At 47.1% G+C, this 16874-nt stretch overlaps 1 protein-coding gene across 4 annotated transcripts in view; it reads right to left on the bottom strand.

The window, feature by feature from the left end:
• Positions 1-16874, bottom strand: part of GALNT18 (polypeptide N-acetylgalactosaminyltransferase 18) — a 547599-nt gene that overhangs the window by 107290 nt on the left and 423435 nt on the right. For all 4 annotated transcript variants that reach the window (XM_079929173.1, XM_079929176.1, XM_079929174.1 and 1 more), the window contains exons 7-8: positions 6009-6192; positions 4189-4386 (exon numbers count right to left, since the gene is read on the bottom strand). In XM_079929173.1, coding sequence (XP_079785299.1) covers positions 4189-4386; positions 6009-6192 — 382 coding nt within the window. The remainder of the gene's footprint in view (positions 1-4188; positions 4387-6008; positions 6193-16874) is intronic.

The following is a 16874-nucleotide window of genomic DNA, read 5'->3' as shown; positions in this document are numbered from 1 at the left end:
TCTGGCTGCCCTGACCCCTGCACTCTGAACTGCATAGCCAGTTTTTGTTTCTACCCGGGCACCCACACCAACTTTCCCACCCTTCACCTTGGTCCCTTTAGAGAGACGAGCTGGGGCTTTGGATAGCATGGTAAATCATTTGGATTTTATCTGTAGGTAAATGAGCGTCAAAGAAGAATTTTAAGCAGACAGTGGTATAAGCAGATCTGTGTTTGGAAAAAGAATACTCAGGCAGCTGTGGGGTGATTGAGATTGGAGGAGATTGGGTAGAAATCGAGGAATCCAGTTGGGAAGCTTGTTGCTATATCCAGATGGGCAATGATGAAGACCTGGACCAGAGTACCAGGACCGGAGACAGAGATTATTTAAAGACATATTTTGAGGTAAAAGCAGCAGAACTTTGAAACATATGAACGATGAAGATGAGAGAAGGGGAGGAATCTGGATGCCAGCTGGTGTTCTGCTTGGGTGATGGTGGAGTGGGGACCACCCATCAATAGGGGGGATAGAGAAGAAGCTGGTTTCAGAAGGAAGAGGGAGTCCATGCTGGGAAAACTGATCTTAAAGTGACTGTGAGTCACTAGGGGGAGATATCTAACCGGCAGGGCCTAGCTAGCTGGTCTGGATTGGAATTCAGCAGGGATCTTAGGCTGGAGCAACACGTCAACAGCTTGTGGGTCCAGAAGCTGGAAGGCCTTTCCTTAGCAAGTGTAAGCGCGGGATTCATGGCTGTGTACAGACATCCGATGCAGAACGTCACGAGGAGAGATTAACATTAGGTGAATCAGCACGAGCACATGTGGGCTGCTTCTCTGCTGAAAGCATCATCTTACACAAATTACTTTGAATTGTTCCACTGCACGCTGCTACCGCTTCTAGCCCCTGCGTAGCATTTTATCAGCTGGTGGCTGAGGAATTGGAGGGAAAGAAAAGGAGAAATGAAGAATCCTTAGTGATGAGAAAACTGTCACTCAAATGCAAATGGACCCATCTTTGAAATTGTAATCTCATCAAGGTGGAGAAACAGCCATTTTGCAGGCCATTTCTTTGGAGAATGCTGATGCAGGAGGCTGCTTGGGTAGAGACTGGTGCCTTGGGGTCCCTGCCCCTCCTGCTTTCAAATTACAGCCTTTTATTCTGAATGGGCTCAGTTTCCACAGACCGCAGGCATCCAGGACAGTCAATCCACCTCAAGCCACTGTTCCTTTAGGCTGAGTTCCTACTCTGGTGGGGGGGACGTGTGACCTGGCTTTAGAGGTGAGTGCTAGGGGAAAGGTTCCCCATTCTGCCTGTGCATCTCTGAAAGAAGTTCCCTAGACTCTCTGAGCCTCTGATTCCAGATCTATGAAACAGAGTCAACCATAACCTCACAAGGGTTAAATTAAATAATGTAAAGCACTTGAAAACCTCTGGGACATAACTGGTACGCAAAAGATCATTTTAAAAGATGCACTTGCACATTGAAGAAGCCCAGACAATCCCCCCTCTAAATGCATGGTGGTTTTAAAACATCAGCGCTGCAGAGTGGACTCTCCGCCTTTTCCTTGATGTTACTGAAATGTGTTTTGTTTTGTTTAACATCTTTATTGGAGTATAATTGCTTTACAGTGGTGTGTTAGTTTCTGCTTTATAACAAAGTGAATCAGTTATACATAAACATATATCCCCATATCTCAAATGTTGAGCAGGGCAGGGCATTCTGGGATACAGAGTAGGGGGCCTTCCCTAAACGGCCAGACCCAGTCAGGGAAAGAACAGAATCTAAAACAGTACTCTGAGAAGAGCACAGGTCCCCTCAGTCTTCATTATTTATTAACTGCCTAGGGTATTAAGTGGACCTACTCAGCCTGAAAGTGTTTCTGATTTATATCTTCTGATTCCCAAAAGGGTTAGAAATAGCTTGCAAGAGAATGTAAAATACATTGAAAAAAATAGATAAATGTCTGAAAAGACTAAAATTCCACCAAAAATTAGAGGCTGGTTAGAATGCATGTGTCTTCTTTCATGATTCTTAAAGTGGACCCACAAAGTTGACCCTGAGCTTCCTGGTGGCCAAGGTGAAAATGAACACATATGGTCTTAGAAGTAAGATTTATAGTTCCCATGTAGAAATGTCATACTAATTCCTCAGGAATAGCAGTCCTTTCAGTTTGAAAGAAATTTCTCATGTCAGTCTTCTTAAAGGGGTCACTTTGGAATGTAGCAGACAACAATCTTAAAGCCATCCCTTTAGAACGTAACAGAAGATATCTCTGGGCTCCTTTTACAGCTTACATCATGTGGGGGTAAAGCACTAAAGCGCAGCTCCAAGGTGGGCAAGATACACTTGTATAACCCACAGCTTTCTGTGGGCTGTCTTCATCCAGGTATAAACCAAGAATGTTCTTTCAAAATCTTCCATTAATATAATTTCTCTCAGTTAGGATTTTTGATAAAAATTAGGTCATGGAATATTTGAGGCTGAGATGATATTCTCTGTCAAGGACCTAGAATGTGGGTCTACTGACTAAGTCTAGGCTGATACATTTAGTGATGCCCGGAACAGAAGCAGCTAATACCAGTGCAGTCTACTGCAAGACCGCTCATTGTGTTATGGCATATTTCCCTCCAATAGCAGTCAACAGACCTGGGGGTAGAATTCAGCCACAACAGTTCCGAGCTCAACAGTGGGAGCCTAGGAGGATGACACTAGGTACGGAATCTAGCTGCTCTGGGTTTGGATCCTGGCTGCACTGGCTGGAGCCTTTGGCAGGGTCATTCCCCTTTGTCAGTCTTTCTTTCCTCAACTTGTAAAACTGGAATGACACAATGAGTGAGCTATCATCGGGTTATGATGAAGAGCAGATGAGACAATGTGTGTAAAAGGCCCTTGTACACAGCGACCTCCCAGCAAATATTTAACCACGTAAGTGTGGCAGAGGCCTAACAGACAGGTGACAGAGACAACCGCAGGACAGCTAGGTGGGGTTCTCTTCCATCCTGTTTTTTTTTTTTTAAAGAAGATGTTGGGGATAGGAGTTTATTAATTAATTTTTTTTATTTTTGCTGTGTTGGGTCTTCATTTCTGTGTGACGGCTTTCTCTAGTTGTGGCAAGCAGAGGCCACTCTTCATCGCGGTGCGTGGGCCTCTCACCATCGCAGCCTCTCTTGTTGCGGAGCACAGGCTCCAGACGCGCGGGCTCAGTAGTTGTGACTCACAGGCCCAGTTGCTCTGCGGCATGTGGGATCCTCCCAGACCAGGGCTCGAACCCATGTCCCCTGCATTAGCAGGCAGATTCTCAACCACTGCGCCACCAGGGAAGCCCTTCTATCCTGTTTTAAACATGAATACAGTTTTTTCCTTCTGGCAAGGAAAAATGCCATCTCAGATAGTAATCTCTCACTTTCAATTAAATTTTTCGTAATCTTTCTCCCTCACGTAACACAAAGCAACAACAGTTTCTAATCTCTTCTTTCATTCCAGGAACTCTCCCCTAGGCCACCTTCTGATGCCATCTGTGTGGCATCAGAAGGGAGCATGAAGGCACCTGATCTGTGATTAGCCAGATAGAAATAAAGGCTGGCAGGGATGGCTGTTTCAGGAGTCCTGACCCATAAAATAGAGGCCACGTAGACCTCTCCACCCCTCCGGCCTCATTGCCTGGGGCTCCCCCCTCACTGTCCTCCTTCCTTCCAGTCCCTTTGAACTTCCTCTGTGTCCATGAACTCACTCTGCTCCTTTGAATATGAGTGTCCCTGACCCAACCTTGCAACCTCCTACTTGCCCTTAAGAAAAAACAAATGCGAATGCTACAGGCTCCGAAAAGGATTCTCCCCAATTTTCATGCACTTTCCACCAGCATGGGGAATAATTTGTGATCCCACTTATTTTATTCCAATTGTTTTCTCTGCTTTCACTATACTCCAGGCTTTTGGGGGCAGGAATCGAGTCTTGATCACTCTGTATCCCCAGCACAGCAGTTGGCGCCCAGCAAGTGTCCCAGAGCGATGTGCTGAAATGAGTAACTCTGAGGCTCTGAATGGATTCTGGGTGCCACAGCTCTTTTAAAAGGGATCGTCAAAGGCTGTAAGCTGTGACTGAAGGTCACTTGCCGATGCAGCTGGAGTTTGGGAAACAAGGGTCAGGCTGGGAGGGGAGCCCTTGCCTGGAAGACAAGACAGAGAGACCCCCAGGTAAGAATTCCTTACCTGATTGGGGCCGTGGAGTTCTCCAGTTTCCACCAGGCCTTAGGGGGGTTTAGGTAGCGGCACCACAGCTCCCAGTCAAAGCCCTGAGCGGCCAGCGGGTACTCTTCTATCTCAAAGTTGTCGTATTTGATGTTGTCAAAGGATGGCGAGATGATCCGTTTCCGGTTCTCCTTAATGCGGGTGAGCACGGGTTCAGCCCTGGACAGGGGAGAGGGAGAGAGGGGAAACTGGCACCTTCTAAAGCTCCTTCCCCCACAGAAGAAGGAAGGAACTCCTGGCCGTCTCCTCCAGGGCAGAGCTGCTCTGCCTCCTGGGAAAGAGTCCGTATTCCATCTCCCACCCCCATGCTTCCGGGCTAGCAAGAGGCCTGACCCCTCCTTCAGCATGTCCCAGGCTGAGCTGACAGATTCTTAGTGCCTCAGATCCCGGTGTCTGCTTGATTTCCTTTTTTCCATTAGAAAAAAAAGAAATCAAGACTTAAGAAAGAAGAAAGGAACAGATCTGAGGTTCCACGGGAAGCTTTCAACTTGGGCTTTGATTTTGCTAAAATGCAGCGCATCAACCAGGAGGAAAAGGCAGGTGAGGACGGCAGAGACACGGAGGTGAGAACAAACCTACTTCCACCCGTTGTGTGATGCTGCTTCGGTCCTTCCAGACATGCCACCCGCACCCCACGCGTCCCCACTGCCCAAGGAGAGGTGGGGGGGTCGGGCTTCCACGCAGCCCGGAACCCCTGGGGGCACGAGGCGAGTAAAATGTTTGCAGACAGGAATGATAAGCTTCTCATTAAAAATGCATTTGTTGCACAACTGTTTATCCAAATCAGCTTGAAATAGCAAGTGTCCCTCTCCTCTTCTGGCCATAAATCCAGTGAAAATGCTTTTTAAATAGTCACAAATGGCAAGCAGTGACTTCACCTATAAAAAATGGCTGCATTACAGCCTTAATTCGGGCCTGCTATGGAAAAGTATGCCTCCACCCAGTCCTGCTGTGTGCATGCTCGCTGCCCCTTCCTGCTAAAGGGCCCACCTCACCCCACTCCAGGGAGGCAGAGGGTGGCACCTGGAGTCTAGGATGGGGGACAGCAGACCCCAGTGCCATCATGCATAGTGGTTACGGTGGTACACTCGGCCATCCCCAGCACCTGGGACCCCCTAAGCCCAGGCTCTCTGCAAAGCCACACACAGTGGGCCACAGAACGCCCTCCAGCCTGCAGGGATGCTGGCGTCAGGTACCCTGTACCTGCCTGGCTGAAGCCACTGGGGCCTTGCCCCACCTAGCACCTGAGCAGCCCTGGACAGAGAAAGATTTTCTAGACCTAGTTTTACCAGTAGAAAGAATCTGAGGTTCTGTGCTACCTCTGGCCTGGCATCTGGGGGATCCCAGGGCACCTGTGACAACGTCAAGTCACCCTGGCTCCCTTTGCCCCCTCGGTCCTGTTCCTGTCTTTGGGGTTGGGCTTCTGCCTTGTGTCTGGTCCAGCTCTCCATTTCCCGGGGGTCGCATCCTGGTCCTTAGCTGGGCTGGAACTCTCGCTTTGCCCTTAGCATTTATCCCTCTCTCCCATCACGTCTCCTAGAGGACCACACCAGCGTGAGTCACACCTGATGCCACCAACACTTGAGACACTGTGTGTTGACCTGTTGATCCCTGACCTTCCCCTACCTTGAAGGGCCAGCCCTGTGGCCTGGTCACCCGTACACCCAGATCTCTCCTCTCCCCCATCATGACTGCGATCTCAGCAGGCTTTGCACCCATTTGAGCCACAGCCCCTGGAACACATTGGGACTCATCCTCCTCAGCTCCCGATGGGCACTTACCAGCCCACGTTGAACTCCACATGGGCATCAAAGAGTGCCACTACGGGGGCAGTGGCGGCCCTCCAACCACTGACCCTGGAGCGGATAAGGCCTTCCTGCTTGCTGTGCCGCACGACCTTGATGAAGCCTGGCTTCTGGCCGTTCACCTTGTCCACATACTCTGACAGCTTCTCCTTCAGCTCCTCTGTGAGGGAGAAAATGCACCGTTAGCACACTGAGGGCTGGGGCAATCAACACATTCACACTCTCAGGGTGAGCTGACCCCCAGAGACAGGCAAGAGGAGCCAGTCCCTGCCCCAGCTCTTCCTTGGCATTTCCGAGCTCAGCTTTGAAGGGAAAAATAGAGGTAAAGGACCTGAACCAAGATGGCGGAGTAGAAGGACGTGCTCTCTCTCACTCCCTCTTGTGAGAACACCAGAATCACAACTAGCTGCTGGACAATCATCGACAGGAAGACACTGGAACTCACCAAAAAAGATACCCCAAAGACAAAGGAGAAGCCACAATGAGATGGTAGGAGGGGCGCAATCACAGTAAAATCGAATCCCATAACTGCTGGGTGGGTGACTCACAGACTGGAGAACACTTATACCACAGAAGTCCACCCACTGGAGTGAAGGCTCTGAGCCCCACGTCAGGCTTCCCAACCTGGGGGTCGGGCAATGGGAGGAGGAATTCCTAGAGAATCAGACTTTGAAGGCTAGTGGGATTTGATGCAGGACTTCAACAGGACTGGAGGAAACAGAGATTCCACTCTTGGAGGGCACACACAAACTAGTGTGAGCATTGGGACCCAGGGGAAGGAGCAGTGACCCCAGGGGAGACTGAACCAGACCTACTTGCTAGTGTTGGAGCGTCTCCTGCAGAGGCAGGGGGTGGCTGTGGCTCACCGTGCAGACAAGGACACTGGCAGCAGAAGTTCTGGGAAGTACTCCGTGGCGTGAGCCCTCCCAGAGTCTGCCATGAGCCCCACCAAAGAGCCCTTAGGCTCCAGTGTTGGGTTGCCTCAGGCTAAACAACAAACAGGGAGGGAACCCAGCCCCACCCATCAGCAGACAAGCGGATTAAAGTTTTACTGAGCTCTGCCCACCAGAGCAACAACCAGCTCTACCCACCACCAGTCCCTCCCATCAGGAAGCTTGCACAAGCCTCTTAGATAGCCTCATCCACCAGAGGGCAGATAGCAGAAGCAAGAAGAACTACAATCCTGCAGCCTGTGGAACAAGAACCACATTCACAGAAAGATAGACAAGATGAAAAGGCAGAGGGCTATGTACCAGATGAAGGAACAAGATAAAACCCCAGAAAAACAACTAAATGAAGTAGAGATAGGCAACCTTCCAGAAAAAGAATTCTGAATAATGATAGTGAAGATGATCCAGGACCTCGGAAAAAGAATGGAGGCAAAGATTGAGAAGATGCAAGAAATGTTTAACAAAGACCTAGAAGAATTACGGAACAAACAAACAGAGATGAAGAATACAATAACTGAAATGAAAACTACACTAGAAGGAATCAATAGCAGAATAACTGAGGCAGAAGAATGGATAAGTGACCTGGAAGACAGAATGGTGGCATTCACTGCTACAGAACAGAATAAAGGAAAAAGAATGAAAAGAAATGAAGACAGCCTAAGAGACCTCTGGGACAACATTAAACGCAACAACATTCACATTATAGGGGTCCCAGAAGGAGAAGAGAGAGAGAAAGGACCAGAGAAATTATTTGAAGAGATTATAGTCGAAAACTTCCCTAACATGGGAAAGGAAATAGCCACCCAAGTCCAAGAAGTGCAGAGAGTCCCATACAGGATAAACCCAAGGAGAAACATGCCGAGACACATAGTAATCAAATTGGCAAAAATTAAAGACAGAGAAAAATTATTGAAAGCAGCAAGGGAAAGACAACAAATAACATACAAGGGAACTCCCATAAGGTTAACAGCTGATGTCTCAGCAGAAACTCTACAAGCCAGAAGGGAGTGGCATGATATACTTAGAGTAATGAAACGGAAGAAACTATAGCCAAGATTACTCTACCCGGCAAGGATCTCATTCAGATTTGATGGAGAAATCAAAAGCTTTACAGACAAGCAAAAGCTAAGAGAATTCAGCACCACCAAACCAGCTCTACAACAAATGCTAAAGGAACTTCTCTAAGTGGGAAACACAAGAGAAGAAAAGGACCTACAAAAACAAACCGAAAAACAATTAAGAAAATGGTCATAGGAACATACATAGCAATAATTACCTTAAACGTGAATGGATTAAATGCTCAAACCAAAAGACACAGGCTTGCTGAATGGATACAAAAACAAGACCCATATATATGCTGCCTACAAGAGACCCACTTCAGACCTAGGGACACATACAGACTGAAAGCAAGGGGATGGAAAAAGATATTCCATGCAAATGGAAATCAGAAGAAAGCTGATACAAAATTAATGCACAGAAATCTCTTGCATTCCTGTACACCAATAATGAAAAATCTGAAAGAGAAATTAAGGAAACACTCCCATTTACCACTGCAACAAAAAGAATAACATACCTAGGAATAAACCTACCTAGGGAGACAAAAGACCTGTATGCAGAAAACTATAAGACACTGATGAAAGAAATTAAAGGTGATACCAACAGATGGAGAGATATACCATGTTCTTGGATTGGAAGAATCAATATTGTGAAAATGACTATACTACCCAAAGCAATCTACAGATTCAATGCAATCCCTATCAAATTACCAATGGCATTTTTTACGGAACTAGAACAAAAAATCTTAAAATTTCTGTGGAGACACAGAAGACCCCGAATAGCCACAGCAGTCGTGAGGGGAAAAAACAGAGCTGGAGGAATCAGACTCCCTGACTTCAGAGTATACTACAAAGCTACAGTAATCAAGATAATATGGTACTGGCACAAAAACAGAAAGATAGATCAATGGAACAAGATAGAAAGCCCAGAGGTAAACCCAAGCACCTATGGTTAACTAATCTATGACAAAGGAGGCAAGGATATACAATGGAAAAAGACAGTCTCTTCAATAAGTGGTGCTGGGAAAACTGGACAGCTACATGTAAAGGAATGAAATTAGAACACTCCCTAACACCATACACAAAAATAAACTCAAAATGGATTAGAGACCTAAATGTAAGACCGGACACTATAAAACTCTTAGAGGAAAACATTGGAAGGACACTGTTTGCCATAAATCACAGCAAGATCTTTTTTGATCCACCTCCTAGAGTAATGGAAATAAAAACAAAAATAAACAAATGGGACCTAATGAAACCTGAAAGCTTTTGCACAGCAAAGGAGACCATACACAAGACGAAAAGACAACCCTCAGAATGGGAGAAAATATTTGCAAACGAATCAATGGACAAAGGATTAATCTCCAAAATATATAAACAGCTCATGCAGTTCAATATTAAAAAAGCAAACAACCCAATCCAAAAATGGGCAGAAGACCTAAATAGACATTTCTCCAAAGAAGACATACAGATGGCCAAGAGGCACATGAAAAGCTGCTCAACATCACTAATTATTAGAGAAATGCAAATCAAAACTACAATGAGGTATCACCTCACACCAGTTAGAATGGGCATCATCAGAAAATCTACAAACAACAAATGCTGGAGAGGGTGTGGAGCAAAGGGAACCCTCTTGCACTGTTGGTGGGAATGTAAGTTGATACAGCCACTACGGAGAACAGTACGGAGGTTCCTTAAAAAACTAAAAATAGAATTACCATATGATCCAGCAATCCCACTACTGGGCATATACCCAGAGAAAACCATAATTCAAAAAGACACATGCACCCCAATGTTCATTGCAGCACTATTTACAATAGCCAGGTCATGGAAGCAACCTAAATGTCCATTGATAAAGAAGATGTGGTACATACATATAATGGAATATTACTCAGCCATAAAAAGAAACGAAAGTGGGTCATTCGTTGAGACGTGGATGGATCTAGAGACTGTCATACAGAGTGAAGTAAGTCAGAAAGAGAAAAACAAATATCGTATATTAACACATATATGTGGAACCTAGAAAAATGGTACAGATGAACCAGTTTGCAGGGCAGAAATTGAGACACAGATGTAGAGAACAAATGTATGGACACCAAGGGGGGAAAGCGGCAGTGGGTGGGGATGGTGGTGTGATGAATTGGGCGATTGGGATTGACATGTATACACTGATGTGTATAAAATTGATGACTAATAAGGACCTGCTGTATAAAAAAATAAATAAAATAAAATTCAAAAAAACCCAAAAAACAAAATCATAGCTGAGAACTTTCTAGATGTAAAAAAACAAAAAAATAGAGGCAAAAACAGTATTTACTGAGTCCAGCAACACGAAGAGGGTCACGTGCCTCACACACAGTTAGAATGGGCATCTAATCTTCACAACAAGCCCCTGGGAAAACGCAGCTCAGAAGGGTTGATCAATGTGTCCAATGCCATGCAGCTTGTGAGTGGGAGTTCAGTTCAAGCCAGGTCTAATGAGCTCAAAAGCCCCTTTCTTCTCATCTATTGAGGGACTTCCTTCTTCCTCAGTGCTCTCCACCAGTCCTCCTCTAATCCCCTGAGAAAGTTCCATCTGCAAAGACCATAGCCCAGGACCCACTCCTCGCCTGGACATCACCTTTCCAGGAAGTGGATGACCAAGAGCTGTGTCTATGAAAGTGGCTGGCATTGGTTTGTTGCTGGCTGTCTCTGGACCTGGCTAAGCATCTGATTCCCCTGCCTCTTCATAACTGCATATGGGGCCTGAGCAGCCGAACAGGGCCTGAGCAGCCACATTCATTGTGTTTTCCTTAGCAGCTCAGGCAACACCCTGTGTGCCCCCCTTCTCCCCAGATGATGGCCTGAGTGGGCCACATTCACCCACCTCCAACCACAGTACCTCCCCAGGACTTAATTTCCAATCGCCCCTCCCCCCATCTTCCCAGCGTGCCCACTCCCAGGCCCTGTGACAGACCCACCTGGGCTGAGCCCTGCGTGTCCCCTGGTGCCCAGTCTGGGGCCTTACCAGACAGGCAGCCCACTAGGAGTGAGAAAAGGGCATGAGGCAGCTGGCACAGGTCCTGGCACATGGTAGGTGCACCTCATGGCAGGAGCACAGTGTAGTAGAAAGAGGACAGCTTTCGGAGTCAACAACACTGCATTTTGGACTTCCCTGGTGGTGCAGTGGTTAAGAATCTGCCTGCCAACACAGGGGACATGGGTTCGAGCCCTGGTCCGGGAAGATCCCACATGCCGCAGAGCAACTATGCCCGTGCGCCACAACACCTGAGTCTGCGCTCTAGAGCACGCGAGCCACAACTACAGAGCCTGCATGCCACAACTACTGAAGCCCATGTTCCTAGAGCCCGTGCTCTGCAACAAGAGAAGCCACCGTAATGAGAACCCTGCACACCACAACGAAGAGTAGCTTCCGATCGCCGCAACTAGAGAAAGCCCATGTGCAGCAACGAAGACCCAATGCAGCCAAAAATAAATAAATTTATACCAAAAAAAAAAAAACACCACAAACACTGCATTTTAATTCTGCTTTCCATGTATTATCATTGTGACCTGTTACTAGTTCTTGATGTCCATGGGGATGTTCAGATGCAGTGAATGTATTTTGCACGTGGGAAGGACACGAAAAGGGGGGGGATCAGAGGGTGGATTGTTATGGATTGAATTGTTTCCCCACAAAGGATATGCTGAAGTCTAATAACCCCCAGACCTCAGAATACAACCTTATTTGGAAATAGAACCTTTACAGATTTAACCAAGTTAAGATATGTCATTAGGTCCTAATCTAATACGATTGGTGTTCTTATAAAAGGGGGAGATTTGGACACAGAGACAGACATACACAGAAGGAAGACAGTGTGGAGAGACACAAAGAGAAGATGGCCATCTCGCAGCCAAGCCACATCTGAGGGTACCAGTAGCTGGGAGGGGCCTGGAGCAGATCCCTCCCTACCACCTTTAGCGGGAGCACCTTGATTTTGGACTTCTAGCCTCCAGGACTGTGAGGCAATAAATTTATGCTAAGTCACCCAGTCTGTGGTACTTTGTGCTTTGCAGCCCTAGGAAACTGACATGGTTGTTATGAGGATGAAATGGGACTGACATGTGTGAAAAGTGCATAGCACTTTCTCTCCTTTTCGTAGTTTCTACCATGCTGGGAGTTGTAAGAGATGGGGGAGCTGACTGTCCCTAGAAATTGGGGGATCCATCTCTGGCTGACAAGGCCCTCTTCATAGGCTCTGGTCCAGGACCACCTCTTCCTGCTCTGCCCTGCCCGTAGGTCCAAAGTGTGCAAGAAGCGAGGCCACAGGGGCCAGGAGACACAAATGTGTGCAGTGGCCTCACGCCCAGGGAAGGCAATGGAGCGTGGAGCCGGAGTTGGTGCGCCTTCCTACAGATATTGATCTCAAGCCTTTTACCACGTGATGCTGGCCAAACAAATAAGTCTGGACGGGTGCGTAAGCTGTGGTCCCTAGGCTGCGTTGTGCACCACTGCTTGAGTTAATCATCAAGGAGATGAGGAGACTGTGGATCCGAGGGAAACATGCTGACAGGGAGGAAGGAAACTTCTGTGCTGGACAGCTACTACCTTGCTCTGTGACCTTGGGCAAGTTCCTGTAAATCCCAAGACCTCAGAGTTAGACAGGATTTGAAAGTTCATTTTGAACCAATTACCCATCTAAGGTTTGAATGCCCTCTGTGTATCCCGCTGAGTGATCGTCCAGCCCCTGCAATGACGGAGAACTCTGTGCCATCTATTCCAGCTATTAGATGTTCATTTTTCTTTTACCCTCCAAGTGCCACAGTCCCTCAACCTTCCACTCATTGGTCCAAGACTTATTTGGGGGCCATAGAAGGCAGATCAAGTCCCTTCTCCACTTGGCAACGCTTTAGAGCTGAAGACCATCCTTAAGACCTTGCTGAGAATTTCTCTAGGTCAAATGTCTTCAGTTCCTCCTTGTATTTCCTCCTTATCTCGTGAGTTCAAGTTCTTTTATCGTGTTGCACTTCTCCCTAAATATGTTAGTTTTTCTCTAACACTTTTAAATTATGAAGCTAGAAATTGGCCTGGTTTTTTTTTTTTGGAGTAAACTGAGCTATATAGAATAGAGGGAACTAATCACCTCCCTTAATCTAGCATCCATACACCCATCAATATCTTAATAGCTTAAGGTCACATTAACTCTGCCTACTTTTGACACAAATTGACCTTACTAGACACACACACTTAACAGGTTCTTTTCACACGGTGCTGCTAAGTCAGGCCTCCTCCAGCCCATCTCTTCATGGATGCTTGTGTGTGTGCATGCATGTACTCCTGTGCTCTGAGCCAAAACAGGATCTTTCATTTACTCCCCTTAAATCCAATCTTTGTAAAGATTTACAATGTTTCTCTAAAGTAAAAATGTTTTTCCCCTGATTCTGTTATCCAGTGTCTTTGTTATAGAGCCCTTCAGCTTTCAGCTTCTGCAGAAGTGGTGTGCACATGCCTTTTGCTGTCATTCAATTCACCCTTTTAAATAGTGTGACCCTTGTCTGAAGCTAGGTTCAGTGGGGGCTGTCAGGCGTTCTCATCCAGCTTGGAGAAAATTCAGCTGACTTTTGGGTCACCACCAACACGCAGTGCATCTCACTCTAGCCAATAAGAAAACGACCTCATGCTCTCCTGTTGGTGCCCCTGACTGGGGAGGCCTGGGGATGCCGCTGTCTCACAAATGGCAGGAAGTTGGCAGTACAGTGGTGTAGCTCAGCGTACCCCACGCTTACAAGGTCTTCGAGTGTGGCTGCCAGGAGGAAATGCTTACTGTTTCATCACTTCAAAGGTCCACTCTCCATATATCCTTTCTGAAATTTTAAGTAGAGCTCATAAAGCCTGATATTTGGGCTTTTGATGGTGGCCGTTAAGTGGTGAGTGCACAGAACTTGGAATGAGAACTGGGCTAGTACCAAATGACCCCCCCCCCTGCCCCCGGGGAGGACAGACCTGTTCCCTGGTCTCCTTCCCCATCCCCCAGGTGAGAATCACTGCCCATGGGGACCACTGTTACTGAGGTGTTGATGGGACAGGGCTGTGGGTCATTGCCACCAAGTGATCTCCCACGAATCCCACCTCAATGAGTTCACATCCTGGGTGGCCGCTTTGCACACTGAATCTCAGCTGACCCTGGGACGACAGGATGCAGCTAGCGGGACCTGTGCAAATTCCAGGCCTAGGCTTTAGAAGCCCTTGCAGCTTCTGCTTTCACTCTCTTGCTACCCTAAGTAAGGCAGCTGGAGCCAGCCTCCTAGAGGATGAGTGGTCCAGGGAGTCCCCAGTCCTTTAGGCCACCCACTGAGGCCCTACACATGTGAGGCCATCTTGGCTCCTTCAACCACCAGTAGGTTGCAAACATATGAATGATATCCTAGCTGGCATCATAGAACAGAGACAAGCTGCCCTTATTGCAGAGGCAGCCAGTGAGCCAGGGAATGGGTGTTGTTTTAAGCCATGAATTTCTGGGGTGGTTTGCTATACACAAAGACTAACCAAACAGGATCTATTGTCCTGGAACGGTGCTGGGGTTAAAATAAGATTGTGAACTCCTGACGCGCAGGAAGTGAAATCAGATGCAGAAGAGCCAGCTTAGAAGGTGGTAGCGAGAGACGAAAAGGCTTTGCTTCTCGTAGGAGCTGCCTGCCCCCTTGTACCTCTGAGCTCTGTTAATAGTGAACCAGAATAAAGTTTTCTGGTGAATCAACCAGGAAAAAAAATTCTGTTCTCAGCCAGCTGCATCCCAAATATTAGCTACTGGTTAGAAGAGAGGGATTCACTTAGACTTAACCAAACAACTGCTATTAAAAAAAATTTTTTAAGGCCTGAAATACCCTGGATAACACTGGCTCAGTCTTTGCAAAGTCCATTTACTTAATTAGATTTTCATGTTTTCCTTTAACTTTTGCCAGTTGCCAAAGCAAGAAAGAACTATATCAAAAGGACTTCTCCATTTGCTGGAAAAACATTGTGTAAGATATTTCCTATTGCATAGTATATATATGATAAATACCTCTCAGAACTTAGCTAAGAAAAACGTATAAAGAACTTGTGGTTTTCTTTATACCTAAACACAAACACATAACCTGTCATATTTACCTTTGTGCCAAGGCTGCCAGGAAGCTCAGAGACCAATATAATGACTAACGACAGGGTTCTATCAGCAATTTTGCTTGTCTACTTTTGCTAAAGCTTTGATTTTCAAGCTCTAGTCTAAAAGCTGCATTGCCTTTTACCTTTTTTTCCCCCTTTGGTAGCTACACTAAACTGTTTTTTGAAATATCTATAACTTTTAATAAAGTGTCTTGGTAAGAGCTGGACAAGAGTATAATTGTGGAAAGAAGGGGAAGGCTGTATTTCATGTTTGTTTTAATGTGTTGGGGAAAGTGGAGGTAGGGGTTCTGCCCTCTGTGACTTTGTCAGATTTAGCATCAATGGCAGAGCTGTAACTAGCCAATGTTGACAGAGAAATACAATTTGCACCCTGCGTGGGGCCAGGTGTCATCCTGTTTGTGTTGTTCCTCCAGTCATCTCCTGCTGCCCACAAATCCCTGCTCTGCTGACATCTGAACGACCTCTGTAAATCGGGGCTCCCGGAAGCCATGCTGATGAAACACCATTCTTCTCTTAGGAGGTCACAGGCCACTCCCCACCATCGCCAGGTGGTGCCTCCCCTCAGAGCCAGCCAAGTGCAGACTGCTATTCTCCCCCTTCAGACTTAGACGCCAAGTAAAAATGCAAAATTCACCAGCCTGGTCAAACAGAGCCCTTTCTTCCCTCCCTATATGTGCCCCTTGTACCCCTCCCATAAAAAGCAATGCGCTCTGTGGGGTTACCCTAAAAGAAACATAATGCAGGCTGAGCAGAAGTCTGGTAACAATGGCTGTTCATCTGATTTAAACACCTAATGAGATCCTCTTTATCTCTTGCATAAAGGAAAAAAAAAAAAGGATCAGGAAACTGACAGCCGATGGGGCTTCATTCTTTGGAAAGTGACTGCACAGGCATCCTTGTAAAACAGCCTGCTCAGCCGTGCCACGGAGAACCAGGTCCAGTCTCTCAACCTCTCAGTGATCGGATGATCATTTCCCATGTCTGCTCTAGGTTTGGGGGGAGTAGGAATGAAGGGAGAGGCCACTCATTCATTCGTTCAACAAACATTGAGCACGCACTCTGTACCAGGTACTGATCTAGCTGCTGTGCCTGTAGCTGTGAACAGGACAGGACTTATGGAGCGTTCCTACTACTGGATGTTTAAACGGCATGTGATGTACCCCACACAGAAAGGGGACTGGGTAGAGATGGGGGGAGAGAGAGCGAAACAAAGGGAGAGGGAGGGAAGGAGGAGGAAAAGGATGCAGGGAGACAGAATGGGGAACAGGGGCAAGAAAGGGGGAGTTATTTTTTGTTTTTTTGTTTTTTTTGTTTTTTTGCGGTACGCGGGCCTCTCACTGTTGTGGCCTCTCCCGTTGTGGAGCACAGGCTCCGGACGCACAGGCTCAGCGGCGATGGCCCACGGGCCCAGCCGCTCCACGGCATGTGGGATCTTCCCGGACCGGGGCACGAACCCGTGTCCCCTGCATCAGCAGGTGGACTCTCAACCACTGTGCCACCAGGGAAGCCCAAGGGGGAGACTTTTGAAAAAGAATCTCAGGCACTGACTCAGTGTTCCCTGACACTGAGGGCTCGTAAATGACTGGGCCTCCTGGGCCTGAGAAGCAGTGCTTGGTGCAGTTGGTGGGAAGACAGAGCGGCATGAGCCGAAGTCAGAAGCTAGAAGACCTACATTCTGTTACTTTCCTAGCCC

The sequence above is a fragment of the Stenella coeruleoalba genome, assembly GCF_951394435.1.
Source record: "Stenella coeruleoalba genome assembly, chromosome: 8".
In the NCBI taxonomy this organism is placed as follows: Eukaryota; Metazoa; Chordata; class Mammalia; order Artiodactyla; family Delphinidae; genus Stenella; species Stenella coeruleoalba.
This window is presented reverse-complemented; position numbering and strand designations above follow the sequence as displayed.